This window comes from Protobothrops mucrosquamatus, unplaced genomic scaffold (assembly GCF_001527695.2).
Source record: "Protobothrops mucrosquamatus isolate PMUCROS unplaced genomic scaffold, P.Mucros_1.0 scaffold4219, whole genome shotgun sequence".
NCBI classification, from domain to species: Eukaryota; Metazoa; Chordata; class Lepidosauria; order Squamata; family Viperidae; genus Protobothrops; species Protobothrops mucrosquamatus.
Window position 1 is genome coordinate 83,503 of NW_015390141.1, and position 12,709 is coordinate 96,211.

The following is a 12,709-nucleotide window of genomic DNA, read 5'->3' on the forward strand; positions in this document are numbered from 1 at the left end:
CCTCCTCCTCCTCCTCCTCCTCCTCCTCCTCCTCCTCTTCTTCTTCTTCTTCTTCTTCTTCTTCTTCTTCTTCTTCTTCTTCTTCTTCTTCTTCTTCTTCTTCTTCTTCTTCTTCTTCTTCTTTTCTTCTTCTTCTTCCTCTTCCCCTTCTCCTTCTTCTTATTATCATCATCATCATCATTATCATTCACTCTCATCCATCTATTATTGAATCTAGAGAATGGTCAAGAGAAGCACTTGTTTTTTTCGAAATAACATGGCAAAGAGTATGAGTGTTATTAGTTTGCCTGTGGTATCTCGTTACGAAGTTCTCCTCCAGTTGTTTCACAGAGATATTAAACGGCAAATGAGAACATTGGTAGCTCAGAGTTGAAATGAGGGGTCTTTGGTGCTCTCTGAACTTGATTGTTTTCTTGCAGACATTTTTTTATCCAAACTAGGTAACATTATCAGTGCTAGTAAAGAAGTCGGGCTTGAGGCCTTTGAGAACCCCGTTCCTGACTAGCACTGATGACGTTACCAAGTTGGGTAATGAAACGTCTGCAAGAAAACAAGCAAGCTCAGAGAGCACCAAAGACCCCTCATATTAAACAACATCGGGAGTGAGATGGAATATTAGGCCAGTGATCCAGATCATTGTTCCTCAGCTTTGGCAATTTAAAATGGGTGGACTACAATTCCCAGAATTCCTCATGCTGGCTGGGGAATTCTGGGAGGTGAAGTCTACCTATCTTACAAGTTCCCATAGTTTGAGAAACACTGGTTCAGATCTTAAAAACAGCATTACAACAACATGATCCTGCCCTATGGGATAGACCCCAACAGCAGAAAAGCAGAACTCACTCGGTTTGCCAGATAGGTAGTCCTCGACTTACGACCACAATGGAACCCAAAATTTCTGTTGCCAAGCGAGACATTGGTTAAGTGAGTTTTTGTCCCATTTTACCACCTTTCTTGCCACAGTTGTTAAGTGAATCACTGCAATTGTTAATAACACGGTTGCTAAGTGAATCTGGCTTTCCCATTGCGTGTCAGAAGGTCGCCAAAGGGGATCACGTGACCCTGGGACGCTGCAACCGTCATAAATATGAGCCCAGTTACCACATGTCTGAATTTTAACCACATGATCATGGGGATGCTGCAACGGTCGTAAGTATGAAATATGTTCGTAAGTCACCTTTTTCAGTGCTGTTGTGACTTTGAACGGTCACTAAACAAACTGTTCTAAATTGAGGACTATTTATAGGGCATAAAGAAGGCTGTTATTCCTTCCCAGCGTAGATCTTAAATAACTTGTCAGCTGTCCAGTCACCTTATAGGGGAAATGGGCGGCATAAAAATTGAACCAAAAAATTAATAAATAGAAATAAACACGTCGAGGAAATCAAAGGACGGGTAATCCTCAACGTAACAACCAAAATGTCTGCAAGAGAGCTGTGAAGTGAGTTTTGCCCCCGTTTTACGACCTGTCTTGCCACCGTCGTTAAGTGGATCACTGCAGATGTTAAGTTAGTAGCACGATTGCGAAGTGAATTTGGCTTCCCCCATTGACTTTGCTTCTCAGAAAGTCACAAAAGGGGATCACACGACCCCGGAAGACTGCGACCGTCGTAAAGACGAGCCAGTTGCCAATCCTCTGAATTTGGATCACGTGACCCCAGGGATGCTGCAATGGTGGTTAATGCTGAAAAATGGTCATTTTTTTTTAAAAAAAGTGCCATTGTAACAGTCACTAAACCAGTGGTTCTCAACCTTTTTAATGCCGTGACCCCCAACAGGTCGTAAGTCGAGGACTAAACCAGTCGTAAATCGAGGACTACCCAACCGGTCGTACATCGAGGACTTTCCCTGCCCGGGAGCGCCGCGTATGCGTGGTTCCACCCCCTGCGCCGGCCGAGGCGTAGCTGGCAAGCGGCAGAGACGGAGCAGGCTGACCACCAGCTGGCCCAGCCCAAGGGAGGTAAGGCACCCGCCGGAAAAGGGGAAAAAAAATGGCGGACAGCCTTGCTTGGCAACCCCCGTGAAATGGTCGATCGACCCCAAATGGGGTCGCGACCCATAGCTTGAGAACCGCTGCACTAAACAATGGTTGTAAATTAAGGACCGACTGCCTTCAGTCTCAATGCATACAATATATGTATGCATTATATACACAATGTATACTCCCCACAGGAGTGTCAAGAGTACACAAGCGTTGAAACCTTTGGCTGCCTCTTAAGTCAACGTTACGGGCAAGAGAGTGTCGTTTTTCTAACGCCGCAACCTTGCATTTCATCCCGTTTTCCATTGTTTGTTTTGAGGCTGTTCTTTCAGCTCTTTGAAGCGATGAACGGAAGGGAAACTCCTCACTAATTCCTTGAAAGCTTACTACGGTTCTCAGAAAGCTTTCCTGGGAAATGGATATTACCATTCTCCATCCTTACGGCGGGCTTTCCACAATGTTTTAGTTACTAAAGAACTGAGCACAGGCAAATCTTTGTGTGCGACGGTGAAAACACCTGGCCTGGCCACTGTCTGGCTACACCGAACGAGGCGTATAATGGGACTCTTGTTCAACACCAAAATCCATACAGGTCCTTTTGTGTCACATAATAACCATGTCATCCCAAATACTTTAGATGTTTGTTAAAACAGAGGAACTGGGAGACCAATATGAGCAGTTGTCAGGGATCAAAACCACGGCACTTTTCACCAGAGCCGTTTTACTAAATGTATACTGTATGGAAAAGCTACGGCCGATTTATTGTTGCTGTGTTGTTGTTCCCTTTAGCAAATCGTCCATTTACGGGTGGTCTTTCACAGCAATTCATTTGCAATATGTTCATGCTACCCATCTCTTCACATGGCAAGCATGTAGTACGACAGACAGAGATAGATACAGATAAAGACAAGAGACAGATAGATAGATAGATATAGGACAGATTAGATCAGTGGTTCTCAACCTTTTTAATGGCACGACCCCCAACCAATCGTAAGTCGAGGACTAAACCGGTCGTAAGTCGAGGACTAAACCGGTCATAAGTCGAGGACAAATTGGTCGTAAGTCGAGGACTACCCAACCGGTCGTAAGTCGAGGACTTTCCCTGCCCGGGAGCGCCGCGCATGCGTGGTTCCGCCCCCTGCGCCGGCCGAGGCGTAGCTGGCAAGCGGCAGAGATGGAGCAGGCCGACCACCAGCTGGCCCAGCCCAAGGGAGGTAAGGCACCCGCTGGAAAAGGGGGAAAAAAATGGCGGACAGCCTTGCTTGGCGACCACCATGAAATGGTCGATCGACCCCAAATGGGGTTGCGACCCATAGGTTGAGAACCGCTGGATTAGATAGATAGATGGAGAGTTAGATATAGATAGGGTGATGGATATAGACAGACACAGAGACATAGACACAGAGAGATAGATGTATGTATGTATGTATGTAGAAATAGACAGACAGGCAGGCAGGCAGGCAAAGACAGAGAGACAGAATGTAGATGGATGGATTTTGTGTGTGTGTGTATGACATTGCACCAGAATTTCTGCAATGGTAGTTGTTTTTTTCCGGTTTATTTGATTAGGCCTTATATTCCCCACCAAATATGGTATAGTATATATAGTATCCAGAAAAATGATAGCTTAGTTAGCATGGCCATGTCAAAGAGACGTGTATCTTGGCACCTGCCAACGGAATTTTGTAGATTTCTCCATTCTTGACTACATCTGCTGCACTAGATTAGTTCAAAGGGCAGAGTGGATATTGTTTATAGCTTGTATGAGATCCAATTTTATCTCACAACGTGGAGACAAAAGAACATCACTTTGTTTTTCTCATTCAATGTTATCCTGCGCCCTTTGCGTCTTCTTAGCATCCCTATTTAATGTAGAAGTCACAATCTACCACGGACAGGTTACGATGCAACCCCAAAACAAAATTTAAAACGATTTTCTTAAAGCTTAAGGGACAAATGAAGATTTGGGGAACTGTTACAGGTAGTTCTTGACTTACGATCGAAACTGAGCCCAAAATTTCCATCGCTAAGTGAGATGGTTGTAAAATGAGTTTTCCCCATTTGACGACCTTTCTTGCTACAGTTAAGCTAATTGCTTCAGTTGTTAAATTAGTAACATGGTTGTTAAGTGAATCTGGCTTCCCCCATTGATTTTGCTTGTCAGGGGATCACGTGACCCCAGGACACTGCAACCGTCATAAGTACATGCCAGTTGCCAAGCATCTGAATGTGGATCATGTGACCATGGAGATGCTGCAACACTCATTAAGTTTTAAAAGCAGTCGTCACTTTTTACAGTGCCGTTGTAACTCTGAATGGTTACCAAACGAACTGTTATGTCGAGGACTACCTGTACTCGCTTCCCATTTTAATAAAGTATAGATTGGACATCCTACTACCAACTGTATATTCTCAATTAGCGGAGTATCTCTTCCCTACTTTTCAATCGGTTCCCTTAGAGATCTCCTCTCAATATTCAGCAACAATCCTATTTATAATTAGGGTTACCATAATGTGTCATCTTTAAAAGAGAGTTTTTAAAAATGCCTTCATTATACAAATGGCAACCTTCTATTTTTAAAAAAAAATATTTTTGTTTCTGACTGAACCAAGATCCTCTAAGACTGAGATGCAGCGATTGCAACGACTATGAATTGCACAGGTACAGAAATGGGAAGCAATGCTTTGGAGTCTCAAAATAGCTTCTGCGTATCCATCCTGAAAGCAAACTCTAAATCAGTGGTTCTCAACCTTTTTAATGCCGCGACCCCCAACTGGTCGTAAGTCGAGGACTAAACTGGTTGTAAGTCGAGGACTAAACTGGTCGTAAGTCGAGGATACCCAACCGGTCGTAAGTCGAGGACTTTCCCTGCCCGGGAGTGCCGCGCATGCGTGGTTCCGCCCCCTGCGCCGGCCGAGGCGTAGCTGGCAAGCGGCAGAGACGGAGCAGGCTGACCACCAGCTGGCCCAGCTCAAGGGAGGTAAGGCACCCGCCGGAAAAGGGGAAAAAAATGGCGGACAGCCTTGCTTGGCGACCCCCGTGAAATGGTCGATCGACCCCAAATGGGGTCGTGACCCATAGCTTGAGAACCGCTGCTCTAAATGTTTGTCTTATTTTAAAATAAATTATTTCATATATATTTTTTTTGACACAAGCCTCTTCCAGGCAAAGGTACTGCCTCGAACCCTGCGTGCAACTTAATTCCGTCCAATTCATTTCCAATGTAATGACTTCAGGGTTACCAAAATTGTCCCTTCACGAAGACCAAAACGAAGCTTAAACGTCTCTTTATTACGAAATAAAACATTCAAGTAAAAGAGTGACACAAATGTGGCAAAGGCAACCCATTCAAGTGGGGAGAATGAAAGCAACGAGCCGCGTTCAGCTTTGGATTCGGCAGCGTTCCCCTGCTGACAGCGGAAGCAAACGAGAAAAGATTTTCCCGTCAATGGCAAATTCTCTTTGTGAAGTTGCTCAGGAAGGTTAAGAGATCTTAAGGGATCAGAAAGATCCCTCTTTTTACCTAAAGCCTCTCTTGTATCCTCCGGAGAAACATGCCGGAATCCAACCCGGCACAAGTACAGTGTAATTAATCACAGAAAATGCAGCTCAGTAAATACTGTTTAATTTCCCCCCCCCCCAAAAAAAGCATTATCCATTGTGGAACGCGAGATACTGGCAAATAGCTAGGTAAACTCTTGAACGAATGAATGTTAAAGTGAAAATCTACAGCCTGGAACAAAACTTATACATCTCCTTCAATATATATATAAAAATAAAGTACACAGTCCTTCTCCCGATATGACAGATGTGGCTGGGCAGGGATTCCCCAAAAGGGGGAAATCAGATGGTAAGTTTAAGAATTGCAGTCTCAAAACATCTGGCTCAGATAGATTGCTTTGAACCAATTTCATTATTTCTGCCGACTGTCTTAATTTCACCTGTACGGTTAGGTAACGTCACTAGGCTAATTCTCATACTGACCAAATTTGATGACATTCCTGATCATTTCTAGCAAAGTGGACTTATTAATTCATCTTCATTTCAGGTTGGAAGTGATGTAGAAAGCAATTTCAACATCACAATACTTTGTATTTAAAGCTTTTTTTAAAAAAAATAATAATAATCTCAGAGTGGCAAGTAGGAATACTTTTAAAATGATTTATATCACCCTTGTCGGATTTAAAACAAAAAAATAACACATACTGGCATTCAATGTACCATTTTAAGCTTATGAATAGTTCCTTGCACCCAAAGGGCGCAGACGTGGGGTTTGAACAGTAATCCACCGTATGAACTCATCCGTATTTTGTAACCAAACAGAGTTTGTAACAAGGAATTAATGCACTTTTTGGCACGACTAAAATAAATTTGGCAAAAACACTGCTGCAAAATTAAAGGAGGTCTAGGCAATTGTTAAACTGTGATGTTTCAGCAATGAATGCAGGAAATCTATTCTTAAAGAAACCCCATATATACCTGTAAAGTAAAAACCAAACAAATAAACAATTCCGGTTGACGCACACGTCCTTGGTTCTGCTTTAAAGATCTTTCTTACTAGAGGCTCCCGCTGTTTGTTGCTGTAAAGAAAAAACAGATGGAAAAAAATAAGTATGTTTTATACAGTTAATTTTCATTGCAAAATCACACAGGGGGAAAAAAAAATCACACAGGTGGAGAAGAGCCTCTATAATGCACCTAGTTTAGCGTATTTTAATAAATACCAAAGGAAAGTAAAACTTGTGCTTTAGAGGTAAAATCTGATAAGGAAGACTTAGCACGCAAATCGTAATTCCAAGATGAAAATTCACCGTGGAGGAATTTTCCCCTATCTCAAAAAGGTTTTAGCTATTTGCTAAGATGCATTTTTCATGTCTATATTCCACACTGCACTGAATCCAATTTTTATTTTATTTTATCTAAGGTGTTTTTGAAGAAAGCAAATTCAGTAGCTCTGAAAATTTTCTCTTCCCCCCCCCCCTTCTTCTCCACCTTGCTATGCCAGGAATACCAAGTTCCTAAAATATTGATGGATTTAATTATTTAAAACCAAATAGGCTTCATTCCAACAAGTGTTCTCAAGATATTAAGAAAATCTCATTCTTCTGAAAGAGTGCAGGTAAATCCTCGACTTACAACCACAATTGAGGCCCAAAATTTATGTTGCTAAGTGACCTTTCTTTCCACAGTTGTTAAGTGAATCACTACAGTTGTTAGGTTAGTAACATGGTTATTAAATTAATCTGGCTTCCCCCCATTGAGTTTGCTTGTCAGAAGACCGCAAAAAGTGTTCACGTGACCCCGGGACACTGCAACAGTCATAAATACCGGTCAGTTGCCAAGCCTCTGAATTTTGATCACGTGACCTTGGGGATGCTGCAATGGTCATAAGTGTGAAAAATGGTCGTTAAGTCACCTTTTCAGTGCTGTTGTAACTTCGGTCACTAAACAAACTGTTGTAAACTGAGGACTACCTGCACGCTGAATTCAAATGTCTTTACGAATGTTGTCTTGGATCAGTTGTCTGATTTTTAAAAAGTTCTGCTCGAGCCAATCGGAGGCCTCTGTTTCTTACCTGTAGTTTTTCATGTTCTTTTACGAGGAGGTCGTATTCTTTTTTGAGGTCTTCGGACTGCTTCCTAGCAGCCATAATTTCATTTCTTGTTTTGAAGAGAGCTGTAAGACACGGGCGCAATGCTATTCAGCACGTATCACTGCGTTTTTATTAAAACCTCCGTCCACTGAAGAAGGCCCTTCTCAAAAATGAAATTGTATTTTTTAAAAATGAGGATAAAGTTGGCAAGGGCTTTCGAACAGATGGCAAAGGGTGAACTGAAGTTTGAATAATTCTAACTGCTCTGGAATACACAAAGTGCCTTTGACAAATAATGCATTTTACCTGAAAAGTCAGAGCTATTGAAAAAAAAAAAAAGGAAAATAGGGGATAGGAAAGGTAGCTTCAGATTGAGAAAAAGAAATGGAGGGGGGAGACAAAGAGTGTATTTTTTATATATTTATACACACACATATTTGTTAAGGCTTATTTTAAAGTGCATAAACTCTTTGTTTAGTAGACCAGCTGGAGGAGAATATATGATCAACCCAATTAGCTATAAATGACTTTGTTTCCATTAACCTGCATCATGCAATTAGACAAGTGACATGATTGTCAATCACCTGATTAAATAGATTACATACATTTATGTAAATGATATAAGTTACATGAATTGTCCAGGCTTTGTTGTTAATACACTTGTCCATTATTTAGTTACGGAAGAAAACATCTGTTATAGTCAATTTTCCGTTAATAAAGATTCATTACATAACAGTTTAATATTTGCCAGGAGAAGGTATTAATTTGATGATGATTTACTTTTTTTTTATGCTAATGAAAGTGCCATAGTATTAGATTGCAAAACAGCTCTTTTTGGTAACTTGATCCCACAGTAACCGAATTACTGTATGCTTTAGGAAGGAAAGTCAAAACTTTTTGGTTGTAACTAAAAACAGCAATATCTCCAAACACAACCGAGATAGCCAGGGATAGTTGCACATTCACTACATTGTTATTCTGTTTTGACAAAAATATACTTGTGGCAAGATGGGTGAGGTCTTCTAAGTAGAAGAATGTCAAAGTTCAGTGTATTAAAAATCTTTAGCTTTGGGCTGTGACTAGTAACATCATGTTCTTTAGTGGGCTAGCATCCATATCAAAGTAGCCTCAGATTACTGATTGCTTTAATACTGCAATAAATATATTTTTTAAGTTACTGCCACTCCTGTTTCTCTTTCTCCAAGCAAAATGATACACAGATAGCATGAAGACAATATTTCAAATAGAATTTCTACCACCTTTTTTTTTCCAGCAAACAGCCTCAAGACCGACCAAACCACTGAAATTCAAATAGAAGTGTTTAGAAAGCATTAATTCAAGCTAACTTTTCCCAGCAGTTATTCAAACTTTGGAAGATCGCACAAATACAGCCGAAGGCTTAACACGGGTTGGCTATTTCTAATATTTTAAAACTGTTGAAAAGAATGTTATGTATCCTAGATGGCTGTCTTCACTCTGAACACGTGCAATGAAAGTAGCCCTACACCTCTTTGGCTTTACTATTTAATTACCTTTACAGTTAGGGACTTTTTTTTCTAACATTTTGTTAGAATCGGCTTGTAACTCAAATCCATTATGTTTTATTTTCAAAAAAAACTTTTTTTTAAATGCCAAACTTTTAAAAAAATGTTTCAACAATTGTAAACTACACAGAGCTGTTGGCATTAGAAGGCATATAAATTTAATAAATTATTATTTTTGATTACAGTCAGCCAGATGTTTAAGACTGGATATGATATTTTTACTCACTTATTGAGTCCTTCCCAAGGACCTGAGATAGATAGATATTGTTGTTTGATGATGTTAGAGGTATTGGTGCAGAATGTAAGCTCTGCCATGTAAAGCTGCCTTTTGCAATTGACTGATGGTGATTTTGTCAATGCCGATGAGGTTCAAGTGACACTCCAGTTATTTTGGGATCGCACCCAAGGTGCCTATGACTATTGGTATTGTATTTGCTTTCTTTTGTCATTCTTCAGCTGTTCCAGTAAAGCTGCCTTTTGCAATTGACAGATATTAGTTTTGTATTATTATTACATACACAACAATGTGAAGTCACAGCTGCCAATGGTGACCCTTCATATCCATTGTGGGATTTCATCCCACAAAGGAGGAATTGCTGGAAAAACTGATGGAACTAGCAGAGATGGCTATATTAACTGCTGGAATAAAAGAATACATCCAATTTTGTTTTTACTTGGAAACCACTTCTGGATTTTGTGCTTGAGATAGAGGAAAATGAAATTATTGATTTTGGGTTTGGCTGATTAGATAAGTTTGTTGTTATAGAAATGTCTTGTACATATTAACTGTGGAAAAGTAAAAACGTTGAGCCTGTAATGTTATGTCATTCTACTGTGCTAAAGAGTCAATGCTTTTGTTTTTTCCCCTTTCCTCTGCACTTTTTCTTTCTTTCCTTTCTTTTCCTCTTCCTTTCTACTTTCTCTCTTTCTTCCCCTTTTTCCTCACTATTTTCATTTTCATTTGTACTGTATACTTTGATAAGTTAAATAATTTAAAAAAAAACACAAAAAAACTTGGATGTCCTAATGTATTAGCATTGTGTATGTGCAGATTGAAGCAATGTGGCCTCTTGTAATTGACAGATGGATATTTTATCCATGTGCAGATAAAATTGTGATATTTTTTTTTTGGTGTGGCACCCAATAACCACAGAGACCACAACAACCCATTTATGCTATAATCTTTCAGCTTTGAATTTTCAGAAGTTGATACTCTGTAATATTCTCCAATTCTTTGTCTTCTGTTTGAATATCCCCTGGTATTGTCACATCTTCTTTTCAATCCCAATTAAACCTGGTGGGTTACGTCTCAAGACTTTATCAGTTTGTTAATTGAGAGTCACACAATAGCTTAGCTCACTCATTTTAAACTACTTTTTTTACTCTTATGTTCTCACCAATTTTTCATTACTGGCATATAATTTTCACAGCGAAACATTTTGGCAATTGTGTAACGTTGTTGTTTGTAATCAGTTTGTGTGATCTTCTTGCACAAGCTGAATATACCATCTATTGTTTCTTCTGCTTCTTTGCACATTTTATACTTGGCATTTTTTTGATGATTTTTCAATTGCACTAATTCATTATTTCTTCTATCTATCTTCATTCTTCATAAAGAATTCACAATCATAACCTCAGAACAATGTAAGAAGTTACAACAATGCAATACAAGACCTTTAACATGTTCATCCACACACACACACAATTGGAATCTTTACAAAGAAAAATGGTTAATCACTGACCTTTGAAAATAAGAAATACTGCACTGAGATATGATCTGATAAACTGGAGGTTTTAAAAAAGAGATTGGACAGCCATTTGTCTGAAATGGCATAAAGTTTCCTGCTTGAGCAGGGGGTTAGACTAGAAGACCTCCAAGGTCCCTTCCAACTCTGTTATTCTGGTGTATATATATATATGCAGTTTTCTTGGTGATTTAAACCTCTCTAGGCTTAAACATTTTTAAGAACAAAATGATCATAGCTTGTTGGCATAGAAGAAGCCACAATCTAATCCAATCATGCCTTAGAGAAGTAAATTAATAATGCTGTTCGACATTTAGAAAAATAAAAAAAAAATAAACCTTTTAATTTCCATGCCTGGAGTAATTTAAAATGTCAAGTATGACACCTGCCTAATTAAAAATAGCATTGACAAACTCAAGGCATTGTGCGTAATTTTCTTTTGAATTTTCTAAAATCATTTTCAGATGTTTGACTATAATTTATTTTTGTTTCACAATGTGGCATATTAAATTGTTTCATAACTGTCTAAACCACCACAGGAAACTGCATAGGAAGAAGTTCATCTCAAGAACAATGTTCTTATCACGTTTATTTTGTATACAAGCCATGTCTGTTTATAAGAGCTGCCAAACATTGTGTAAACTTTACTTTCCCTTCCTCGTTCCAAATCTTATCATCTTTCTATACATACAGAGGTGCGTGATCAAAACTTCTGTAAGTTTCCATGTGCACACGTACGTCTGTGCAAATGATTACAATTACTGATACTAAGCAGTCCTAATGCATACATTTTTCAGTAATACTTTGCATATTTTATGGTCAATATTATTCCTATCCTGGATAAAGAGGAAAACTGAGAGATATATTCAGTGTTTTGATATATATCTATATTAATATTATATGCCTCCCTTTTCAGGGGTTATACATTGCATTTGCTGTTTCAGTTATTTTTCTATAATAACACTTTTGCTTATGATCTTTATTTTTTTCAAGCACACACAGGCAGCTCTTTGCTATGCAGTTCTAATATACTATTATTGAAAAGAGTTAGATAATCAATAGCTATTAGATCTACAGAATTATACTCACAGAACAAGCCTATAATCTTTACTATTTACAAGTAGGTCACAAAATGCTGAAGGAAAAAAAATATCTTGTAATCTTGTAAATAGTTGATAGCTCCTTAATGTACAAAATCAAAGTTAATTCACCTTGATAAACTTAATGCAGATTTACTGGCTCATTATGTCTCTTTGCCTAAACTTCTCAATAACCTAATTTACAACAAAGAGTGATTTCTGAAGGAAAAAAAGCAGCTTTCATTTTCCATTTTGCCATAATTAGTTCCACATTCAATGCTCAAATTTCTGTATCAATATTTCAGTCAGTTCTTTTTAGAAGATTCTTGCTTCTTTGGCTGGTGTTTGGAATTCTAATGTTTGGAAAACTCCACTGGCTTTTTATTCTATTTGATAGTTTATACTGACTTTTGACAACTGTTTTGAGATTTAATTCGAAGACTGATGTTTGCCTTCAGAAAACATTATGTTCTCTTATGTAGCCAAAGATTTAATACATTTTAGCTGCCTGATCTTCACAAGGTCAAGCAATATTATTCATTTCAGCCAGTAAAAACACCCAAGAAGTTTCATAAATCTTGCTGGATCCAGAAAGAGCACGCAGAGTCAGGACAATTCTGTCTGTATCTTAGTGCTATTTTATTAAAAAAAAAAACTAGGTTGAACAAGGAAGCTAATAAAATGATGGTGTTATCATAGTCTTGGTTTTGATTCTCTTGAAGCAAACGCAGAGAATTTCTATCTAAGTATCCTACTGACTACAAAA

General features: G+C 38.8%; 1 protein-coding gene across 1 annotated transcript in view; it reads right to left on the minus strand.

The window, feature by feature from the left end:
• Window positions 1-5,334: 5,334 nt before the first annotated feature.
• The window catches only part of BCAP29 (B cell receptor associated protein 29), a 17,359-nt gene continuing 9,984 nt past the window's right edge, over window positions 5,335-12,709 (minus strand). Inside the window, exons 7-8 of the mRNA XM_015828096.1 lie at window positions 7,558-7,658; window positions 5,335-6,562 (exon numbers count right to left, since the gene is read on the minus strand). Coding sequence (XP_015683582.1) covers window positions 6,524-6,562; window positions 7,558-7,658 — 140 coding nt within the window. The 3' untranslated portion in view covers window positions 5,335-6,523. The remainder of the gene's footprint in view (window positions 6,563-7,557; window positions 7,659-12,709) is intronic.